The sequence below is a fragment of the Budorcas taxicolor genome, chromosome 7 (assembly GCF_023091745.1).
Source record: "Budorcas taxicolor isolate Tak-1 chromosome 7, Takin1.1, whole genome shotgun sequence".
Taxonomy (NCBI): domain Eukaryota; kingdom Metazoa; phylum Chordata; class Mammalia; order Artiodactyla; family Bovidae; genus Budorcas; species Budorcas taxicolor.
In genome coordinates this window covers 39,205,842-39,229,806 of record NC_068916.1, presented here as the reverse complement: position 1 = coordinate 39,229,806, position 23,965 = coordinate 39,205,842, and the positions used below count along the sequence as shown (strand labels likewise).

The 23,965-nt window shown below is 51.7% G+C and overlaps 1 protein-coding gene across 1 annotated transcript in view; it reads left to right on the top strand.

Annotated features, from left to right (window-relative positions):
- Positions 1-23,965, top strand: part of COL23A1 (collagen type XXIII alpha 1 chain) — a 386,867-nt gene that overhangs the window by 348,659 nt on the left and 14,243 nt on the right. Inside the window, exons 6-14 of the mRNA XM_052642950.1 lie at positions 9,993-10,019; positions 11,451-11,477; positions 12,850-12,876; positions 16,927-17,043; positions 18,033-18,068; positions 18,475-18,501; positions 20,160-20,213; positions 21,172-21,216; positions 22,605-22,682. Of these exons, the coding sequence (XP_052498910.1) occupies positions 9,993-10,019; positions 11,451-11,477; positions 12,850-12,876; positions 16,927-17,043; positions 18,033-18,068; positions 18,475-18,501; positions 20,160-20,213; positions 21,172-21,216; positions 22,605-22,682 (438 nt within the window). The remainder of the gene's footprint in view (positions 1-9,992; positions 10,020-11,450; positions 11,478-12,849; positions 12,877-16,926; positions 17,044-18,032; positions 18,069-18,474; positions 18,502-20,159; positions 20,214-21,171; positions 21,217-22,604; positions 22,683-23,965) is intronic.

Sequence of the window (23,965 nt, the reverse complement as noted above, 5' to 3'; positions counted from 1 at the left end):
AGAATGATGGCTCAGGCAAGTCTTGCAGGAAAGAAATCTATTTCACAGGGTATAACTCCTTACTTCACTGTGGATGGTGACTGCAGTCATGAAGTTAGCAGATGATTGCTTCTTGGCAGGATAGCTATGAGAAACCTAGACAGTGTATTCAAAAGCAAAGAAATCACTTTGCCAACGAAGGTCCATATATTCAAAGCTGTGGTCTTTCCAGTAGCTGCGTATGGATGTGAGACTTAGACAGTAAAGAAGGCAGAACGCTGAAGAATGGATGCTTTCAAACTATGGTTCAAAGAAGTCTGCTATGGAGAAGACTCTTAAGAGTCCCTTGGAAAGCAAGGAGATCAAACCAGTCAATCTTAAAGGAAATCAACTCTGAATACTCTTTGGAAGGACTGATGATGAAAGTGAAGCTCCAATACTTTGGCCACCTGAAGCTAACAGTTGACTCAATGGGAAAGACCCTGATGCTGGAAAAGACTGAAGACAGGAGGAGAGGGCAACAGAGGATGAGATGGTTGGATGGCATCACCGGTTCAATGGACATGAACTTAGGGGAACTCCGAGAGACAGTGAGGGACAGGGAGCCCTGGAGTGCTGCAGTCCCTGGAGTCTCAAAGAGTGGGACGCAACTTGGTAACTCAACAACAACTGCTTACTTGACCATAGAATTCCTTACCCCAGGCAAGCCTGTTAACACCCTGCAAGACACCAGTGTTCCACGGACATCAGTTTGGTAAAAGCAGTATTAGGGTGACTGTGGGCAGGGCCCATCCTCTAAGGGTCACAGCCCAGCCCCCAGCCTCTCCCAAGATAAGAGAGGTCAGAATCATGCCCCAAAGCTGGGCAAGTCCATCTGACTCCAAAGCCAAGCTGTTTTCTCCCCCACCCCACCCTTCTGTGAGTTCCCTCCTCAGTGACTCCCCGTGACCCGTGGTCACTGAGCAGCCTCTCCAAACATCAGCTATTTCCCCAGACCGAGAATTCAAGGGTCTGGGCATAACCTTCCTGCCTCGATGTCATCAGAGATGAGCCCAGAGCCACCTCCACAGACCAAAGCCATAGCTGTGGGTCAGCTCTATCCCTGAAGTCAGGCCAGCACCCTCTGGTCTCTAAATATCTGCACGTCACCATTCTATGTTTGCCAAGGGAATCTTCTTGGCATCATATCTAACCACGTGCATGCTAAGTCATTTCACTCATGTCTGACTCTTTGTGACCCAATGAACTGTAGCCCGCCAGGCTCCTCTGTCCATGGGATTCTCCACATACAGCTCCAGCTTTGAGTCCCTGAGAAATTCGTAACTTTCCTTCAGCCTCACCGTGGACATTTCCAAGGTCGATGCTCTTCAGGCCCCCTCTGCCATTATTCTGAAACTACAAACTTTATCAAGTCCCAGGAGCCAAGGGCCCTGTGACCCCAAATACAGGCAGGACCCCGGATTGAAAACTTGGTTTTCTGCCATGTAGGGGGCTTCTCACAAACTAGTAAGCTGGGAACCAAGGCTGCACTGTCAATGATCCACTGGGACAGTCTTAGAGGTGGCAGAAGGGAGCATCCTGCCTGGAAGGCAGGAGGCCCCTGGTCACTGTTTGGAGGGGGCTGCTGAGGTCTGGCCTTCAGAATGCTCTCAGAGACAGTTGGTGGCACTGAGTTTTCCCCTCTGGGGTCAAAGCCAAGAGAATATCCGCAAGCTCCCTTCTGCAGCAGTCATTTCTAGAAAAGCGGGGCACCATGGCACTGCATGCCTCACGCCAACTGGAACTGGGCCTGGCAGAGGGTCAAAGTGAAAGAGGGTCCAGAGAGCCCTGCGTCTCCTCACTCAGAGAGTCAGAGGCACCAGAAATCCTGGAAGGAAGGTGGAGCCTATGAGGCTTCTCCCCAGATTCCCTGGATAGCCATCCATCACTCCTGCTATCCTGGGCTGCTGGAGAGAGAGCATTGCATGGAGAGCAGGGCCTCTTTCAAGCCCTTGGACAATCCCACTGGCTCAGTTTCTTCATCTGTAGGAAGGGACATGGCACCAGTCTCCCAGAGCTGTGGCAAGGGCAGACCCTGTGAAGGAAAGGGAGTCAAGTCCAAAGCAAGCCCTGCTCTGTATCCTGGCCTTTATCAGGAGTGTCTTGAACTCATCATGCAATCTAGTTCCAAGGCCAGCTCATGTCACCAGCTGCTGCTGGCGACTTAGCAGTGAGGTCTGCTGTGTTCTGCCCCCTGGCATTTGAAAAGAGCTTCATTTAGTTCTAAGCTACACCTTAGTCTCTGTTTTGTTTTGTTTCTTGTGATGAAGACTTTGGAGATCTACCCTCTTAGTAGCTTTCAAGTATACAATACAGTATTGTTAACTGGAGTCATCATTGCTGTACGTTACATTCCTAGAGCTTATTTATCTTGTAACTTGAAGGTTGTACCTTTTGACCCTTTCTTCCATTTCACCCACTCCCCTACTTCTGGCAACCTTCAGTGTGTTCTCTCTATCTATAAGCTCGTTTATTTTGTTTCCACATATAAAAAGAGGGCTTCCCTCATAGCTCAGTTGGTAAAGAATCCACCTGCAATGCAGGAGACGCTGGTTCGATTCCTGGGTTAGGAAGATCCCCCAGAGAAGAGAAAGGCTACCCATTCCAGTATTATTGTTGTAGCCACACGTTCTGGGAAACAAACTCACTCAGAAGGACAGTGCAGATAGCGGAGTGCAGTTTATTACACCAGCGGGCCCAAGGCAGAGTCTCCTCTTAGCCAAGGACCCTGACCAGTTTTTCTGAAAACCTCATATACCGTAAGTGTACGTGCCTAAACCCACCTCCCCAAATTCCCTGAAACTAGTCTGAACAAAGGAAAAGAAAGATACAATCAAATTTAACCCATAATACATATGCCTTAAGCCTAGGTAGTTAACAGGGGACAATTATCGATAGGCCTGTGGTCATACCCCGATAAGCATAATAGAATGTATGATTCTATTCGGTTACACAGATAATTAGGGTATTCTTTTGGGCAACAGAGAGTCTAGGTACGAGCCCTGAGGCTCTTCCATCCAGAGGGCCTGGTTTTCCAGTTGGTATGTCGTTTCCACAGATGCTGGGCATATAGCTCAAAGTCCACAGTCCGGCCCAAGATGGAGTCCTGCTTTCAAAATGGAGCCTGTTCTGTCTGTTTCCTCCTCCATTCCCCCCTCTTGATGCTCTTAACTCATAGTATGAGCATCATTCATAGGGATATATTGCACCCTGACTCTCCCACCTCCAATTTAGGAGAACAACATCAACCTTTGGGTTACAATTTCATAATACATTGCAAAATGAAGGGTCCACAAAGCAGAACTATCAAGGCAACTATAACAATGGTAAATATAGTTTTCCACCAATCACTCTTCACCCAAGATAGGACCAAAGTCCAAAAAGGAAGATTATCATCAGACATAACTTTTACCTGGCCTTTCATGTCATCTAGGGTGGCTGATATATAGCCAGATAAATCAGGAATATATACACAACATTCAACTTTAATTATAGCACAGGTCCCTCTTTGTACTGAAACTATGGTTAGTCTCAAGATGATACCAGCAAGTCCTTGTAGCAGCAGTTGATTGTAGAGCTTCACCTCTTTTTCTTCTTTAAGATGATCTGGGTTTCACGGGGCCCAGTGGGGTCCTTCTGTGTAGTCCACTCGGCGCTCTCCAGGTCTGCGTGGTATGCTCTCCTCACCCTCATGTGGTGGATCCAGGGAGTGACACCTGCAACTTTAACTACCATAGGGGTGGAGAAGGCAATGGCACCCCACTCCAGTACTCTTGCCTGGAAAATCCCATGGACGGAGGAGCCTGGTGGGCTGCCGTCCATGGGGTCACTAAGAGTCGGACATGACTGAGCGACTTCACTTTCACCTTTCACTTTCATGCATTGGAGAAGGAAATGGCAACCCACTCCAGTATTCTTACCTGGAGAATCCCAGGGACGGAGGAGCCTAGTGGGCTGCCGTCTATGGGGTCGCACAGAGTCGGACATGACTGAAGCGACTTAGCAGCAGCAGTTGCAGCAGGGGTGGTTAGAAAAACAATATTTGGACCCTTCCAATGTGGGGCCAAGGAGTCGTGTTGCCAGTCCTTGACCACACCTGATCCCCGGGCACAAATTCGTGAATCTGTTCCCCAAGAGGGAACGGCACCCTTTCTTGTACAAACTTAGTTACCTGATTTATTACCTTACCCAGTTGTTGCATCTGCTGTGAAATCTCATCTCCCCTTACCTGAGACAAATTTGTTGACACCTGTTTTATTATGGGAGGGGACCTCCCATACACAATTTTGTATGGAGAAGAGCCATGGGACTGTGGGGTCATCCTGAGTCTGAGCAGAGCTGTCGGAAACAAGTCCACCAAGGAACAGTCAGTCTCTAAGATCCACTTGAGAGTGTCTCTTTAAGTGTCCGGTTGGTTCCTTCCACTGTCCCAGAACTCTGGGGCCTGTATACTGTATGTAATTTCCACTTGATGTTTAAAGTTTTGCTTACTTGTTATACTAAGTCAGCTACAAAAGCCAGGCCATTGTCCAATCCAATACTGGTAGGAAATCCATATCTGGGAACTATCTCCCTAAGCAGGCACTGGGCTACTTTTGATGCTCTTTCAGTCCAGGTAGGAAAAGCTTCTACCCATCCCGAGAATGTACATACCGTGACCAGCAGGTAAGGGTAGTGTTGGTGAGGTTTCATTTCAGTGAAGTCCACTTCCAGGTGTTCAAAGGGCAGCGTGCCTTTTACCTGAATCCCTGGAGGTTTCTGTCTCTGCCGAGAGGCAGCATTGACCTGTGAGCAGGTGGTGCAGTTCTGAGATTCTGTCCTTTGGACAGCTGGAGGGCCTGGATTAGAGCTTATAGTTCGGCCTGTTGAGCGGACCACTGTGATGGCAGAGAGCTAGCCTCAACGCTGGTTTCTTCCATGACTACTGCCTATCCCGACAGTCATTGTCCTTGTTTCACCAGGCTGGTGCCATTGGTGTACAGGAGCAAATCTGGGTCCGGGATTGGCTGGTCTCTCAAGTCAGATCTGCTGGCATATTTCCTTGCAATCATGTGAGGGCCCACCTTCTCCCACAAGAAAGAGAGTGGCCAGATTCAGGGCCTGACAAGGCTCAGTAGTAACATGGGGGTTCTCACATAACAGTCCCTGGTATTGAGTAATCCGGGATGTTGACAGCCATTTATGGGGGTCCCCTCGCAGGAGAGTGTTGACCTCATGCGGGACTTTTACAAACAAATCTTGGCCCAAAGTCAGCTTGGCTGCCTCCCGAACCAGAAGGCAACTGCAGCAACTGCCCATAAGCTTCCCAGCCACCCAGTGGCAACATTGTCCAGCTGACTAGAGCTAAGTCACTGGTCTGTCCCATGTCCCCATAGTCTGGGACAACACTCCCATAGCCACCTTGTTCTTTTCAGTCACGTAAAGAGTAAACGGCTTAACAAGGTCTGGCAGGCCCAAGGCGGGTGCTGGGGTAGTTGTACCAGGTTTGAGTTCTGTTACCAGTGGGACTTGATTTGCAAGCCTGAGGGGGGTTGTCTTCCACCCAGACCTCAGGGAATTGTTGAGTTAACTCTCTCTTGACGGTTTAGCCCGTCCGGTTTCCTTTCCGGGAGATTGTGCGACCTCCATTCATCTTGAGGGGTTACGGGAGAGGTGGATACAATTTAGGAGGTCCAGCTGAGGTGGAATTCTGGGGGCATTGACCAGAGGTCTCCTTTGCTGGGATTGGAGCCTTCCAAAACGGCGGCTCTACGAACTCCGGGAGAGCTGGCTGAAGAGCAGCGGCTGCTCAGGAATTTCACCTGGCCCTGGTTCAGGCATTAAGGCGGCCTCCGGTCCTGGTGGAGCACTGGGCGGCGGGCGCGTCATTATCCGGTGTGGGGGAGGGGTCAGGTCGTCCCCGTCCAAATCCTGTAGAATTTCCTTTTTTATCATCAGTCAATTTCTGTGCCATTAATATTTTTCCCTTTCCCTTCTGAATTCAGAATCTTGTCCAAGTAGGAGGGTCTTGAGCTAACCCTAGCCTGAGTCAATATATGGATATTGATCCAGGTGCCCTGGCTCTCCTGTGACTACTGCATAGACTGCTTCCACTATTTTTAAGTTCATGGTGCTCTCTGGTGGCCATCCTACTCCCATAGGGGGCCTTTCGGCCTCACAGAGTATGTGGAGGCGGTTAGGCTTCATCTTTACCCCATAGTCTCCTCCTAATCCCTTCTTTAAACTTTTGATCATGCACTCCAATACAGTTGCCTTAGATTCACTTCCCCCCATCTTGCTTACCTTCTCAGACCTTCTTCTACTTTTCCTTTTTATTCTGTCTATGAAGTCTGGGAGTTGGTGATGGACAGGGGGGCCTGGCGTGCTGTAATTCATGGGGTCGCAGAGTCAGACACAACTGAGCAACTGAACTGAACTGAACTGAACTGAACGAAGTTCTCAGTACCCTATGTACTTCTGATATTTCCACTCAATGACACTTAAATTGCCATTCTGCCTCCTTCCTAACTGGGGTGAGAAGAGCCTTACCTGCCAGATCCCAAAGGGAGAAGGGGGATCAGCGTGTCTTCACCTGCCAGTCAGCACACCCAAACCAGAACACCATGTGGTCCAAGACTGTTTCTCCCTTAACTTTTAAAGTCCATTCTGTCTTGGTGGGCTTGATCAGGTGCGGATGAAAACACAGATGGGTTATATATCCCACGTCCCAGGCCGTCTCCAGAAGAGCCAATTCGTACTCATTTATGTATCCCCCTCCTTCTAGTCTGACAATTCCGAGTGGGTTAAGAATTTCATAGCAGATGGGACACCTCCTTGGGGAGGGCAGAATATGAGCATACAAAAACCAAGTTTCTTCTCCCAAAAATCCCCTGGCAATTGCTTGGTAATAATTTTCCCCAAGACGGCGTGGACACCACCTCCTAAATAACCTTCACAAATTTCCTTCCTAAGCCCTAACACACTCATCAACCTGTGTACCAAGCAATCGTTGCCACCTGCCTATTCCAGGCTCCTGTGGGTCTGTGCCCCATCTAGTCCCCCCAGGGTGGTGATCAGGCCCCCTCTTCCACCTTACCAGGTGGGTTCCTCATCACCTGAGCGCTCAGTTCCCCTGCCGCCATCCACCACCTGCTAATGTGAAAGGTCCAGGCATTGAGAAGCAGAATCCTTCCAGAAGGGTGAGGCGGCTTCCCTCCTCTAGAAGATTCAAGTCGCAAGGCCTCAGAGTAGTCCCAAATGGGACTTGTCTCCTCAAAGTGAGGAATTTCCGGGCCCATGCACCAAATGTTGTAGCCACATGTTCTGAGAAACAAACTCACTCAGAAGGACAATGCAGATAGTGGAGTGCAGTTTATTATACCAGCGGGCCCAAGGCAGAGTCTCCTCTTAGCCAAGGACCCAGACCAGTTTTTCTGAAAACCTCGTATACCCTAAGTGTACGTGCCCAAACTCACCTCCCCAAATTCCCTGAAACTAGTCTGAACAAAGGAAAAGAAAGATACAATCAAAGTTAACCCATAATACATATGCCTTAAGCCTAGGTAGTTAACAGTGGACAATTATCAATAGGCCTGTGGTCATACCCCAAGAAGCATAATAGAATGTATGAGTCTATTCGGTTACACAGATGATTAGGGTATTCTTTTAGGCAACAGAGAGTCTAGGTATGAGCCCTGGGGGTCTTCCATCCAGAGGGCCTGGTTTTCCAGTTGGTATGTCGTTTCCATAGATACTGGACATATAGCTCAAAGTCCACAGTCCGGCCCAAGATGGAGTCCTGCTTTCAAAATGGAGCCTGTTCTGTCTGTTTCCTCCTTCATTATGGCCTAGAGAATTCCGTCGACTATAGTCCTTGGGTTCACAAAGAGTCAGACACAACTGAGCGACTTCCACTCACTCACTCACTCATAAATGAGGTCATATGGTATTTGTCTTTTTCTGCCTGGCTTTTTCACTTAGCATAATGCACTTCACAGTCCAGCCGTGTTGTTGAAAAGGCAAGCTCCTCTCATTCTCTTTTACGGTTGAATAGTGTGTGTGTGTGTGTGTGTGTGTGTGTACCACATCTTCCTTATCAGTTTATCCATCAGTGGACACGTAGGTTGTTTCTCTGTTCATCATTGTGAAAAATGCTGCAATGGAGGTGCAGGTATCTTTTTGAATTATTGTTTTCGGTTTTTTTTTTTATAAATACCCTGATGTGGAATTGCCAGATCATAAGGTGGTTTTGTTTTTTATTATTTGAGGAACCTCCATACTGCTTTCCCTAGTGGCTGCACAATTTACTCCCATCGGTAATACACAGGGCTTCCTTTTTCTCTGCATCCTCGCCTTCTTACTCCTTGAAAAGGAAAGAATGTTACTTAGTTCTAAGCTGCATCTTCGTCTCTTTTTAATTTCCATCTGCATTATGATTTTTTTAAACCATGCAGCATAAAGAGGGGCCAAGCGTGCACTATGTTTGGGCTCAGGTCGGCAGGATGGACAGACACACTCAGGGCCTGGGCACAGAGTCCGCAATGGCAACCACTCTGGACAAGCTGACTGGGGGTCCAGGGACAGGCAAGATCCAGTGGGCAATGGGACAGAGCAAGGAAAGTTTGAACAGAGGAATACAAGGGCAGACAAGAGGGAGAGAGAGTGGCCAGAGGCCAGGTGAGACCACTGCCAGGGCTTGAGTGTAGTATAGGCTTCTGTGTCCACAGAGAATTGAAGTCCCTGCCATCTGGGCTCTAGTCCCGACTTCTTCTGGCTGCCTGGCCTGGGGCAATGCCTTCCCCTCACTGGGCCTCCGCTTCCTCCTCTGTAAGATGAGAATGATAACACCTGCCTTACACAGGGCTTCTGTTACGATTCAGGCAGAGTATGGAGGCCACCAATAGCCCCAGAAGAGACCCAGGATGGGACTGGGCCCTCTGTGTTATCGCAGCTGGGAAGGCCAGGCCAGGGTGAGGGGTCTCAGGTAGAGATGCCCAGAGGGACATGGCCTTATCAGGGCCGGAGCCCATGCTGGGTAGAGGGGGGCAAGGCCCACTCTTAGTGGACTGCTGAAGAGAAGAGCCCTTTCATACGTATCCAGGTCAAGGTGGCCAGGAGCTGGCCGGAGAAGACAGACCAGCTCATGCAGCTCCGGCTGAGCTGCAGATGGCGGGGACTGAAATTGCACCTCACCAGGAGACTCCAGGGCCTGAGCCCTTGAAATGACCCCATTCCCCCTTCTCCTGGGATCCCAGCTGCCCCCAGGCCATTGCCCTGACATCCAGACCCTTGACTTGAATGTAAAGCGAGTGGCCGGAAGCACTTAGGGGACCAGTTTTAAGAACTGCCCTGGTTTCCTTCCTGGAGTGAGGGACTTGAGCAAGGGCACCAAAGGGTAGCCATTGTCACGGCATCTGGGGAGCTGGTGGATGACTGTCTGCCAGGGCAGCCTGGAGACCCAGCCAGGGAAACTGACTGTTTATAGCTAGGCCCAGCGGGCAAGGGTTGGTCAAGACCAGGCAGACCCAGTCCATGGCACCCCCGTTGGATTCCTCTATTCCCCCACAAGGAGGTGGAGCTCAGCAAGGTTTTGTCAGGTGTGTAGACAGGTGAAGGGGAGATGGTGGAGGCTTCTGTGCGGTGGTCACTGGCCATCGGCAGACACCACAAAGCTAAAGCTCCACCATTCAGAGCCTCGGGCATGACACTCATTCCTGAACCACTCAGCCTGGCGGAAGGAATGTGGTCACATGTCCAAATCCTGTGGGGTGATGGAGGCAGGTGGCTTTGAAAGAGAAATGGGCTCTGTTTTTAGAGGAGGGGACTCTGGGCAACAAGCAACACAGGGATGCCCCAGCCTGAGTCCATGTGAAATGTACCCAAGACCATGAACTCCGGGCAGGCTCTGGCCTCTTGTCACTCAGGGCCTCTGGGTCAGAAAACACAGAAGAGATATAACCTCTGTGCTCTCTCTGTCTCTCTTTCTCGTTTTCCAGGGGCCACTGGGTCTGGATGGAAAGCCTGTAAGTGATAACAGGGCAGTTGTAGGTGTCCTGGGCTGGGGCTGCCGCTGGGGTTGGGAATGACCATGGGCTCCAGAGGGAGGAGCCGCTGAGAATGTGGTTCACCATGGAGAGAGCTATCTGACTGTCAGAGCTGACTTCAAATCCAGCCCCACCCGCTACTGGCTGTGCAGCCTTGGGGAGGCCTTTTCACCTCCCAACCATGAGCCTTCTTTTTCTGTCAAACAGTCATATAAACTCTCCCCACAGGGATGCTGGGGATGCAAAAAACTGTGAACAACACTGTCCCTGGTATCTAGTCAGCCCTCAAAACACCTGCCTTCCCAGCAGGCCCTCAGCACATAGCATCCCCTCATACATTCTCAGGAGTTGGATGGTGGACACCACACTGAAGAGTTTTCAACACCTGGATCAGAGGTGGTCCATGGGCGTCCTTAGCAGAATAAATAAGATGCACACAGATAGCATAATTAAATTAATGATTGGATATGGATGGAAGAAAGGATGGATAGTTAGATAGATGGACAGATGGACGGATGAGTGGATGGATGAGAGGGTAGATGGAAGGACAGTCAAGTGAGGTAATGAATCAAACACTGTACAGACAGTTGGATGCAAGCAAGAGTAGATGAGTTTGTGGATGTATAAATGCATGACGGTTGGGCAGAAAACTGAGTGAAAAGTGAATGGACTAACAAATGATTGGAGAGCTGACTGAGGCTGGGTACATTACTAAAGGATGGGAGGAAAGAACCCAGTACCTAGACGGATGAGTTGTTTAAAGAGTGAATGAGTGAATCCAATACTAGCTGAAGAGAACACGATTTGGGATGGAGTGATCCATCCCAGTGATCGAGGCCCCTGACCAAGAGTGTGAACACCGAACTGGCCCCACCACAGCCTAGCCCCCACCCCAGGGTCTCTGAGCCCCACAGTCTGTGCCTAGTGTGTGACTTGACCCGCTTCCCTAGAAGTCCTGGTATTAATAACTTGGCGAGACTGAAAGAGACACATTTCCCTGCAGCCAGAGCGTGACGGCAACCACCGTGGCCTGCCAGGAGCCTCCTCCACCTTCTCACACCCCCAGGCCCAGGAGTCAGTGACTCCTCACTGGTGTCTGGGCACAGCGAGGGCTGAGCGGGGAGAGCTCTGTTCTCTAAGGGGAGTGACTAGCACACTTGCCCCTGTTCAGAGAGGATGGCCGCGACTGCCCCAGGGCCCTGTCTTCCTCATGGTGAGGACTGAGATGCAGAGCTTCCTTAGGGCCAGCACAGGCAGCCAAAGGCTGATAGGCTCACAGGTCTTTTCACTCAGCCACCCACAGCTCTGCTCAGCCTCACAGGCCTTTCTGCCCTCAGAGCCTCAGGGAAACCAGAAGGGGGTCAGCCTAGTCCTCTTCACTCACCCATGTTCTTTATCTTCCTTCTCCAGGGACTTCCAGGCCCCAAAGGGGAAAAGGTAAGTGATGCTGGAGGCTGTCCAGATATGGCAGGCTGAAAAAGGAGGCCAGAAACCTGCCTTCAAACTCCAGTCCCAGGGTGTGACCTTGGGCAAGTCACATCCTCTCCTGGAGCCTCAGTTTCTTCATCTGTGAAGTGGGGTTAGTGGTGCCTACCTCCTAAAATGGTTACGAGGCTTACGTGTGACAAGTTAAAGTACCTGGAGGGTTGGATCTGAATTCTTCTGGCACCAGAGTGTAGCAAATCTCAAAGCATAGTCTATCCAAAATGACAGGTTTCCAAAATTATCAATCCTGAAAAGAGGAAGGTACCAGAAAAGCCTGGGGAATTGACACTGTTGATGGCATTCTTTGTGGGGAGAACACCTCCCAGGAAAACAAATGGTAGAGAGCTAGCCCCAGGATATTTGCAGCCCTTTGTGAGAAGGACTCCCCTGGCATTTGGGCACTAAATGTCACAGTCAGACTCCTGGAGGGCTGGGACTCCAGGTGCCTTGGAGGGGAGCAGGAGAGAGGGGAGACCTGTGTGTCCCACAGTGGAGTCAGGGGCCAGAACAGCCCTGGGTGTGATAGAACCGACAGACACTTCTTAAGCAGGACAGGGCCAGGCTGTTCAGCGCCACCCACAACCCCCATTGCCACGTACCCCGTGTAGGTCAGAATAGCCAGGGTTCCCATCCACCATCAGGGCTGAGCAAGGCGCAGGATCTGGTGTTTGGAGCCTCAGATGTGCATTCCAGCTCCACTGCAACGGTGTCATCTTTGGCAAGTTGCCCAGCTCTGTGGGCCTCACTTACTCCATCTGTAAACTAAAACCAACTTCTCACGGGGAAGACTGTGCAAGGTAACGGACTAAGTGTTCTTTGTAGATGAACAAAGAATAAGCACCAGTTGGCAGGTGGAGTGGTTGCCTTCATGCCAGCTCTGGCTAATGCCACTGAGTCGTAGAAATGATGAAGGCAGGGAGACCTCTCTCTTGAAACCAGAGAAAAATTGTTGTCTTGGCATCTACTGCTACATAGCACACTGCTCCAAAGCTTGGTGACTTCAAGCAGTGAATCAGTTACCATCCATCATTATTCGGAAGCTCCAGGGTTCTACTCCGCTGTGTCTGGAGGCTGGCAATAGATAGCAGACCGCCTCACTCCAAGCCCTGGATCTGCTAGCTGTGTGACCTTGGGCAAGTTACTTAGCCTCTCTGTGGCTCAGTTTCCTCCTTGGAAATGGAGATAAGGTGGAGTCTGTATGTTATTTTTGTTAGGATTGGAGTGAGACCGTGTGTACGAAGCACTGAGCACAGGGCAAATGCTCCACACATGTGAAGAAGTAATAGAAGTGGTGGTGATAGGTCATCCTGTTTTTTGTTCCTAGGGTGCACCAGGAGACTTTGGCCCCCAGGTAAGAACCGAGCAAGACCCTCCCCCAACCCTACATGGTTTGTTTTATGTCATAATAAGTATTTCTTCTGGGTCCCTATGCTTATCACAGAAAGAAGTGAGTGACAGCCCCCTCCCCACTCGTGGTCCATCTTGCTGCCTGTTTTTACTTAAGCAGCCATCGGGTAGAAGCTCCAAGCTCCTTGATTTGGCCAAAGCTTCCATTCTCTACACAGACAAGCAGACATCCTGGTCACCCTTATCACCATAGATAGGCAGAAAGTGGGACTGGCACCAGGCCCAGACTAGAGACTGGTCTTCCTGAGAGCAGCTGGCACCCAGGAAGAGGGAAGGCTGTGGTTGGAGCCAGATGCCCTGAGCCCAGAGTTCGATTCTGCCACTTACCAGCCGAGTGACGTGGAGTGAATCACCTCCTCCTCTGAGACTCAGTTTCTCTTGATATCCTATGTCCCAAGCCCCTGAGATGAAGGTTCATGGCAATCAGGAAAATGGGTACCCAGCTGAGTGGGAACAGTAGGTCGGAGTCTCCTCTAGCCCTCCATGCCCCCTGGGCCCAGGTACCCAGCAGTGCCTCCTGCCAAACCAGGGGTCTCCTCAACAGAGTCTGAAGCAGAGTGGGGACTCCTGCTGGGTGGGCTCCACAAAGCATGTCTTGGCAATTCATGTGGCTATTGGTGGGGAGCTCAGCCGGAAATGCCCGCTCATGGATCTCTGTGTAGCTCAGGCCTCTCCCAGCCTGGTGGGAGAAGGGCCATCCCAAGAGTAGCATTCCAAGAGGCAGGAGGCCAGTTAAGAACCACCTCCAGAAGAGACACAGCGCCATGTCCACAGCATTCTGTTGGTCACAGAAGTCACAGGACCCACCCAAGTCAAGAGGGTGAAGAAATGGACTCCAGCTCTTAGGGGAGGGTGAGGTCCCTTTGCAGAAGAACCCGAGGGATGGGATCAAGCATAGCCGCCCTCTTTGGAGACCGTTAAAAGGTTGTTGATGAACCACGAAAGACACAGGGATTCTTGGCCTCTGGAGGAGAAGAATTCAATCGGGGGCCAGTGACGAGGCTTGATCACTCAGAGCTTTTGCGTAATAAAGTTTTATTAAACTATAAAAGTGATAGAGAAAGCTTCTGACATAGACATCAGAAGGGGGCAGAAAGAGTGCCCCCCTGCTAGCCTCTAGCAGTATGTTATATACCTATCAATGAGCTGTTGATTAGAGAAAGGAGGTGTCTCAAAACTCAGAGTGGCACCAGGCCCCTCACCCACAACATACCATTTGAGATAACATTGGCACCAGGTGAGTCATCCCAGACCATAAAACGATTGACATGAATCTGGAAGAAAGGCAGGTTTCCAAGTAAATATATAGTTTCATTAAGATAGATTAGGAGAACAATGTATGAATAAAACATACAGGTTTGTTGAGCCCTTATCGGTTCTGAGTCTTAAGCAGAACCAACCTGGAGAAAGACAGTCTAGGGTAAATACATAGTTCATTAACATAGCTGAAGACAAACGTTTCCATAAGAAAAACACCTTGGTTAGCTCAAGGTTTGAGAAAAGTTAAGTTCAAGTGAAGCGGGGTATCATCATGGCAACACAAAATTTTAAGAGAAACCTCTTTTTAAATTTGTGTAGAGAAGGAAAAGAATTTGACACTTGTTTGTTTCCTCCTGACACTTAAGAGAAAGATAAAAAATGTCTGACACTTGGACCCTGTTTCCTCCATTTGGAGACCCCTGGCCTCCTCCCTGTTATCCTCTCACTGTGGTCCGTCACTTCCAATGCCCTTCCTCTCTCCAGGCTGGGTTAAGTGGTTTTGCCTCCAGAAATAGCCTGGCGGTTTCCAAATCACCCTCCTGCCTTTCTCATCAAACACCTATTTGCTGACTAGATGGTTTTCCCGAGGCTCAACCCGGACTTTATAAGTAGAGACCATCACGTGTACAGTCGCCGCATCCTCAAGGTAGACTGGCCGAGTCTGGGCTGCTGGTCTGCACGCTCCCCTCGACTCATCCCGCCTTCCTAGGGGGAGACCTCAGCCATCCGATCCTGGGGGGAGAAGGGTGTCCAGCCTCATTCCAAGTAACTCAGGAGAAGTTAAACACCCTCTAGAACACGCGTGAGTGTCGACATTCATTTTCTGCCTTGAGAAGGAGAGTCCATATCAGTGGTGCCCACCCTGAGCCTTTGAATTGTTTAGCAGCTGATTCCTAACACAGAGTAAAATGAGACAGGAATCACCCACCACCACGGCCACTCTGAGCCATTGTCTTTTGGCTGGAGTTCTATTCTCTTGGTCAGGACCCTGGCTAAGTCAGACTGGTCAGAAGATCTGTGCGGTGGACATTGAGAACTTCAGTTACTGTTTTAATTGGGAAGACAAGTGAGCTATGTCATACGTGCCATGGTCTAGAGAGGCAAGTTTTCTCATAGCGTGGGTTCCACACATGAAAAAAAAAAAAAAAACTGTCTAAAGGAGACTCTTGCCTCAGTAGCCAGAAGAGATCCTGCCTTTCCTTACCCTGTAACCCTGGGTAAATTGTCACACTCTCTAACCCCTGGCTTCTTCATCTGTTAAAAGGGTAGCAGTGCCCTGGCCAGGAGGTCACAGGGTCGGGTGAGACAACCTCACCCCTCAGCGCTGGGCATGCAGCAGGGGCCCAATCTATAAAAGCCTTCTTCCTTTCTTGGCAACAGGTGGGTTGGGAGTTGCTGTGAGCCAGGGATGCCCCCTGACTGTGCCCTAAGGCAGTACTGGGCAGGCACCCCCCAGAGCAGCAGGAAGTGCCAGGGGCTCTGCAGTCTCTCCCGCTTGTGGGGACATGCCGCAAGGTGAGGGCTCTGGCTGCCTGAGGTCTAACCCGTTACTAACCCAGCCAAGAGTCAGAGACTGGGTGCTGCAAGAGAGAGACGGTGTGGCCCTTTGTCGCTTTTTGGTTTTTTTAAGATAATTATAGATTCACATGCAGTTGTAATAAATAACACCTCATGTACCCATCATCCAGTTTCCCTCAATGGTGACATCTTACATCGCTATAGTACAACCACAACCAGGAAACTGACATTGATACAATACACCAACCTTATTCCAGTTTCAGCCATTTTACTTATTTGTGCATCTGTGTATTTCCATGCAGTCTTATCACTCTTGAGATTTGTGCAACCACCACACAAAAAGCCCTCCTGCTCTATAGCTGTGGTTATCTCCCTTCCAGCCCCCATCCCTAACCCCTGGCCACCGCTGATTGGCGCTCCATCTCCGCAAATTTGCATTCCGAGAATCTCGTGTAGCTCAGCCATCTAGTAGCCATCTTGAGACTGGCTTTTTTCGCTCCGCATAAATCTCTTGAGACGCATCCAGGCTGTTGCGTGAGTCAGTGTTCTGTTTCTTTTTATTCATTGCTGAGCAGTGTTCTGAGATATGGACGCACCCCGGTTGGTTAGCCATTCACCACTGAGGGACATCTGGATTGTTTCTCATGAGGAGCTATTGTGAATAAAGCTGCTGTGAACATTCACGTATGGGTTTTCGTGTGGGCATGTTTCTAATTTTCAATATTTTCAGTGTTTCTCTGGGACCAATGCCCGAGAGTGTGCCTCTAGCACTTAATAAAGCCAGAGCTGAGTGATCAGGAAGGTCTTTCAGGAGGCAAACGGTCCCCTCCCATCCAAAAGGAAGGGGGCTGTTTGGGCACGTGTGCTTTGTCCCATACTGAATATGTCTCATCTCTCACCTAAACTCCGTAGCTGGGCTTCAGGCACTGAGATGGAACAATGATGCATACGGGGGAGGGTACGAGATCCTACTGGCCCCTCATGCAGAGGTGTAGGTCATGTCCCTTTATATACCAAGGGACTTGTCCTGTCCCTTTGTATACCAAGAAGTATCAGCAGGCCGAATAACAAGCCCCTTTCCTCCAAGCCGGCCGCACGCTGGGAAGGCGAAGACATCTGGCCGCCCCTCTGAGGAGGCCTCTCTCTCTCTCGCTCTCTGGAGCCCAGAACTCCCTCCACCCACCCTCGGAGTCATGCTGGGCCCCATCTCTTTCAGGGAGATCCAGGGCAAGATGGAGCTGCTGGGCCTCCAGGGCCCCCAGGACCCCCTGGGGCCCGGGGCCCTCCTGGCGACACCGGGAAAGATGGCCCCAGGGGAGCACCAGGCCCAGTGGTAAGAGAGGACGTGGAGCTGGACCACGCGGGACGTGGTTACCAAACCTCCCAACCCTGATCCCAGAACCAACCCCCACCCTATCCTATCCCCAGCCCCAACCCAGACTCCTATTCCAATCACACCTTAATCTAGCACAAACCAAGTCCTTGACCCCAACATAGGCCTTGATCCCAAGTGAAAGAGAAAGTGTTAGTCACTCAGTCATGTCAGATTCTTTCTGACCCCATGGACTGTAGCCTGCCAGGCTCCTCTGTCCATGGGATTTCCCAGCCAAGAATACTGGAGTGGGTTGCTGTTTCCTTCTCCGGGAGATCTTCCCGACCCAGGAATCAAACCCAAATCTGACCCCAAATTCATTTCCAAATCCAAATCCACACCCCCAGTTCAGACTGTTATCCAAACCCCACTCACACCTACAGACTCTGACCCAACTCTTAACCCCACTCTCTAACCACACATAGATTCACCTTGGTTATAATCTCTGACCCTGAGACCCTGTCTCTGCAGCTCTCTACCAACCTCTTCTCCCTCTCTCTGTCTCTTTTCTCTCCATCTCCCTCTCTCTCTTTCTCCCTAGTATGAGGCCACTGTTTTGCCCCCTTAGTCCTAACCCAAACAGCGGGGTCAGACCTCATTGCACCGCCCCCTGTCCTCCCCCAGGGGCTCAGGTTGGACTGTGCTTCCTCCAGTGCAGAGCTGGCATGCCCCCTAGACTGCCTCCAGGGTCCCCTATCAGGGCAACTGCTCAACTGGCTCACCGAGTCCCTGTCGTGCTGAGCACATAACGCCCTGAGCCTCAGCTTTCTCATCTGTGAAGTGAGGACAGTAACACCCACTTTCCAGAGGTTTGGTGAGGACAGAAATGTACTTGCATGAGAGGACGGACATGCAGCCCCAGCCCAGGGTCTGGCAGGAGATACAGGCTCAGGCAACTGTGACACCGCCCCCCCACCCCGCCTCAGTGCTCTTCTCTTATGCCTCCTCAGGGTCCCAAGGGAGAAGCTGGACAAGATGGTGCAACGGTCAGTATCCAGGGCATTTCAGAGGCCTGGACAGGCAGGACCGTGGTTCGAGTCCCGGCAGCTCCTCTCCCCTGCGCACCCACAGCGGGGCTGGGAATGCAGCCCAGTGTGCATACCTGGGCTCTTGCCCCCACCACCACTGGGGGCAAACAGGCCAGGAGCAACCCCAGCAAAATTCTCAGAACCCCACACCCCTGGGAGAGAGCCTGCAGTCCACTCATCACGGCTTGGGATCTAATACAGATTTCTGTCCAAGATACGAACACGTGGCTCAGCTGGGTTCCAGAGACAGCCCTGCCACCCTCTGGGACTTGATGTCACCCTTTATAAAACAACGATGTTAAGGAAGACAGCACAGGTGCAGCCTCTGGGATGATGTCTAACACGCCTTTTTCTCTTGTTCCAGGGCCCAAGTGGACCCCCAGGGCCCAAGGTGAGTGCCTCTCACTCCTGTCTCAGGCCTGGACATAGAAGGCTCTTTCACCCCACCCCTTTTTCCTCCTCCTCCCCCGCTGAAGCCAAAGCAGCAGGGTTAGACTTCGTCTCCTCTCTGGGCCTCAGTTTACTACTCTGTCAAATGAGATCATGATAGACGTTTCCTGCCTTACCTTCACAGCAGGCTGTGAGGATTGAATAATAAAACCCGTTAGCTTGTCAGCTCTCTTTTCTTCCGTAAGCAGCACCTGCCAGGGTGGAAGGCAGGCTATGGTCCTCCGTGCAGGAACCAGGGCCCCTGGACGGGGTAGGAGAGAAAGTGAGGGGAAGGAGCTATCTTTAGTGAGCATCTTCTGGGAGCTGAGGGCCTCCAATGCATTCCCTCTAATCTCGCAACTTCCTTCTGAGACGGGGGCATCATAGCCCCCATGAGCAGTGACTTGCCCAGGATCACTCAGCTTGGGAAGGACCAGGTCAGGGTCAGACTGGAGTCCAGGACTATCAGCCCCATCACCCATGCGAATCTCTCTGAGGAACTCAGGGTCTATGGGCTATGCTGGGTGGAGGTCATCAGGGCCACTTCTACCAGAGGAGGAGGAGGCTAGGCTGGTGTCCAGGTGGCTCTGACCAGGGTAAGCCCAGTGTTTCTGGGAAGAAGATGGGGGTGGCTGTGGAGGGCCTTCTTGGCAGGGATATGGGAGGTGGCTGGAGATAAAAGCAGGGGCTGGGCACAGCGGGACCAAACCCAAGTCCTCGCTGCGGGTGGCTGCTTCTACCTGTCTCAGAAGCCAGGATCACATTCATTCATTCATTCATTCATTCATTCATTCACCCATTCTTAGAGAAATACACCAAATACAGAATTACTCAGGCAGATCATTTGTTCCCACGTCAAACTGGTTCTCAAAGTGTGATCCCTGGACCAGCAGTATTATCAGCATCATTGGGTCTCGTTAGACCCACGTGTTTGGGGCCCAAAGGCACTGAGTCAGAGACAGTAGAGGTGGGCATGCTCTGTTCAAGCAACCCCCAGTGGTGCTAATATGCCCTCCAGTTTGGGAACCACTGACCCAGATTGATCTTCCCCCATTGTTTCCCATGGCCGGGCCTCCTCCTCCTCATATTGGTCTCAGCAAAGCTGTGCCCTCCTCCGAAGGGCCATCCCCAGCTACCTACTGAAGCCCGCACTCTCCCTGAGTCCTTCTCTATCCCACTGTTCCTTTATATTCTCTTCCGGGCACATCCACTACCCAGCATGAGGCTGTGAATTTTTCTGGATATTTCCTGGCCCTTGGTCTCCTCTGACCCACTGAGCAGGGATCTTGTCTGCCTGGCCTACAGAGGGTGCTCAGAGATGTTTGTTCAGAGAGGGAATGAATTACCTCTCCTTCAGCCAATCCAGTCCTTTTGCACACACCTACTGAGCTGTGTTCTGGGCTAGTGGGGACAGAGGACGGAAGTGGGTCTTACCCCACCCCTGCCCTAGAGAGACAAGGAGGGAAGGGAGCACTGCCCTGACCCAGTGTGATCAGTGCTGCTATCAGGAGTGGACTGGTGTGCTAGGAAGTACAGAGAGGGGATGGCCAGCTGACTGCCAGAGGACCCAGCCAACGTGTCCAAGTCTGAAGGCTGCAGCCTCCACTGTTCTTTCTTCAGGGGGATGACGGGATACCAGGCCAACCAGGGCTCTCTGGACCCCCAGGGCCCAAGGTAGGTACACATCCCTCCTCCAGTGTTCCCCCTGCCTCCCATCTCCCCAGTTCCCACCTGCCTGGTGAAGCGCCTACCCAACCCTTTTACATCACAGGCACGTGGGCTGATTACCAGGGCAGGCCAGAGGGAGGCCAGCAGGATGGCCAGGGTCGCACTCACCAACAGGCCTGGCAAATCCCCCAGGCCATTGGGCTCCCCTTACACCCTCAAGTCCTCTGGCTCCCATCTCAGGTGGCCCCACCCTGCCCTTCCCCCAAGCCAGGAACCGGCTATGCTCCTTGGCCCCTATCCCCTTAAGACACAACCAAATCCTGGCCAGGCTTCCTCTAACCTGACTGAGCCCCCGAGCTTCTCCAACCATGGATTAAGACCAAGCCAGAAGGGGGCCTGGGGCCTGAGTCCTGGGGGCTGTACTGAACTCACCACCCCCACCCCAGGGTGGGTGGCTCAAGCTCAGGACCTCCTCTGGAAGCCCGCAGAGCCTGGAAGCTCCACAGCAGACACCTCTGTTGCCGGACCAGTCAGGGAGCAAAGGGGCCACAGGTAGAGAATGGCACAGACAGAGCCCTGGGGCCCAAGCTGACATCATGTGAGCTGCTGGTTCCTGAAGGCCCATCCTGGGGGGCCGGCTGATTTCACCTCTACTCTACCCTTTTAAGCTGGTCCCCGGCCCAAGGGTCTGGGCCTTGGCAGAGGCTGGCCTGGAGTCAGGTGGCAGGTGGTCTCAAGTAGTGACAAGGCCTTCACCGTGTAGCCTTGGGCCCCTGGGCCTCAGTGGTCCATCTTGTCTATACAACAAGGGGTCAGAGGAAGGTCCCACAGTTCCTCCCTCAACTTGGGAGATGCCAGTCACATCCATTCGGCCCTGTGCTGTTTGGGGAAGAGGGCACTGGAGAGGGCGGGGGAATTTTGGCTTCAGCCATACACACCTGGCTGCAGCTATGTGTCTCCACAGGGGGAGCCCGGCCACCCAGGCACTGATGGAGCCACGGGGCAGCGGGTAAGCAGTCCCCCACCCCAGCCACACCAATGAGATCCAGGGACATCATTCCTTCTGAAGCCCCTGTCCCCCAGATATCCCAGAGGAGCAGTGGGGCTCCAAGAACTTGGAGTCTTTTTTTTAATACTAATATTTCATTAGTGGGTTGGGTTTTGTTTTTTTTTTTTTGCTTTTTAATTCTTAATACATGCTTTGGGTAAAATGTTCAATTATGGATGTGAAAAGGAGAGTCCCATCCTCCTCCCTCTTCTCCTCCTCACCAGGCAAGAGTCTGCCCTCCTAAACTCTTTTCCTTGGCACATTCAACATAGACTTCAATATGTCATGGATGGCGTTATCCTACATGACATATGCCTTGCCTTTCCCCCAGCCCCACTTCATACTTCACCCCTGTCGCTGGAGCACACCACAACTGGTGCCAGATCTTTTGTGATGAGCCCCTATCAGCACACCTTGTTCTTGGTCCTGTGATCTCAAGCAATCACATCCCCGCCCACGCTCCCACAGGCTGCCTCCTTCCTCCAAGACAGAGGTCTAAGCTGGCAGCCTGGTCGTGCGGGTGGCCGGGGAACTGGATTAAGCACTGAGCGTGGCAGTTCAGTGTACACCTTCCAGTTCCATAAAGGCCATGACCGTGGAGACAGCTGGCAAATGAGGCCCTGGCCGGGTCTCTCCTCTGGTGCAGCCAGCAGCAAGCCTGACCAAAGTGCTCACATTCCCTGCTGCTCTAGCAGAGAAAAGTCGAGAGGTCGGGGGAGGTTCCGAGGGGAAAGGTGAGGCCAGCAGCAGAGCACACGTCTGTGCCTGTGTCGACAAGTGCGTGTGCAGACACATCCGTGTGGACATGTGCGTGGGTGGGTGTGGACTCAGAACCAGGAGTGAATGGGAGTGTCAGCGCCTGCTGGGTGCAGCCTCCCCCCGGGGTTAAGAAACTGAGGTACGAGGGCAGCCTCCAGCTGGCAGGTCTGTAGTTGGCCTGCACAGTGTTTTGGAGGGTTTGGGTGTTTTTGTTTGCCAACATTTAAAAATCTGAAGAACTTCGCATCAAAGTCAGGCTCTCCATTTTCTCTCAAGGATGAGCCTCAGTGAAGGCGAATCACAGCCACCTCCAGACCTGGTGGAGGTGTTTTCCTCAGTTGGCCCCAGGCCTCCCCTCTTCCTAGTGTAACTGCCCCTGCCTGGCCCCCAGAATGCTCACTCAGTGAGCCAGGGTGCCAGTTCCTGAGAGAATTCGAGAAGACACCATGCTGGGGGCCCCCCAGGGTCCAGCGGAGAGAGCTGGCCCACAGTTCACAGGCCTGTGTACAGCCCCTGTTACTAGGTTCTCGGGTTGAAACAAATGCCCACCATGCTCTTCCCTGAAATTCTTCCTCTTCTTCCTGCCTCAGGGTCCCTCAGGCCTCAAGGGTGAACAAGGAGACACAGTGGTAATTGACTACGATGGCAGGATCTTGGATGCCCTTAAGGTAGCATTCCTGGTGGACCCCTGGCGTTCCTTTCCTGAGGGAATATCCACTCACTTTGCACACTTGTTTACACAAGGGACCAGAGACTTAACACATATTAGGTAACTTCACCAGGTACCTAATATGGAAATCAGTACTGTGTGGAGTCCCACATGATGCTGAGAGAGCCACTGTAAATGCGACCATGTGGCCCTGAGCTCCTCAGAGGCTGAGGCAAAAAGGGCAGCTCAGCATTCAGAAGCAAGAGGCAGGGCCTCTCGGGGCCTTTCTAGGAACCAGAGGCTGGAAGGCTGGATCTTCTAATAACCACTGGGCGAGAAAGAAGAGTGTGGCAAGGGCTGCTCCAGGAGGCTCGGGAGTTGTGCGGCCTCAGCCCTGTCCCAGTGCCGGGCAAGCCCAGGACCCATCACCAGCTGCAGAGAAGGGTTGGGGGCCAGCTGCTCAGAGGTACCTGGAGAGGAGCTGGGGTGGGGAGAGGTGGTCTGCAAAGACTGGGTGTCAGCACCGAATCCCACCTGAGCTTCGATTTCAGTTGTCTCCCACAGGCCTCAGGGAAGCACGAGCTGATGGTAACGGTGCCCACCCCAGGCCTGCGTGGCGTGGTGTGGCGTGGCGTGGCCCAGGGCTATGCCCATGCATGGTTGCAGAGCCGCAAGGAGAAGCCCTGTGGGTGCAGAAAAGGGGGGAGGTGGATTGTGGATGCCAGGCGGGGACGATGACTGGATTCGTTGGGCAGACACAGAGGGGTGAAGTCGAAAAGCACATACTGAGGGGCAGGCTGCTGGGGAATGGTGAGGAAGGTGAGGTCACTGGAGACAGACAGGCCACCAGAGAAGCAGGTGCTGGGCCTGAATCTGGAGGAGGGTGGCTGGAATGGAGGAAGGAGTAAGACCAGGGCATCTCAATGGAGGCACCGACAGGAAGGGGCAGGTTGCAAGATACGGAAGGAACCTTAGTGTCCATCAACAGATGAATGGATAAAGATATGTATACACACACACACACACACACACACACACACAATGGAATACTACTCAGCCGTTAAAATGCCATTTGCAGCAGTATGGATGGATTTGGAGAGTATTGTGCTAAGTGAAATAAATCAGACAAAGACAAATACTATATGATATCACTTATATGTGAAATCTAAAAAAATACAACAAACTAGTGAACATAACAACAAAAAAAAGCAGGTGCACAGATATGGAGAACAAACTAGTGATGACCAGTGGGGAGAGGGAAGCGGGAAGGGATGAAGAGATACAAGCTATTATGTATAAAAT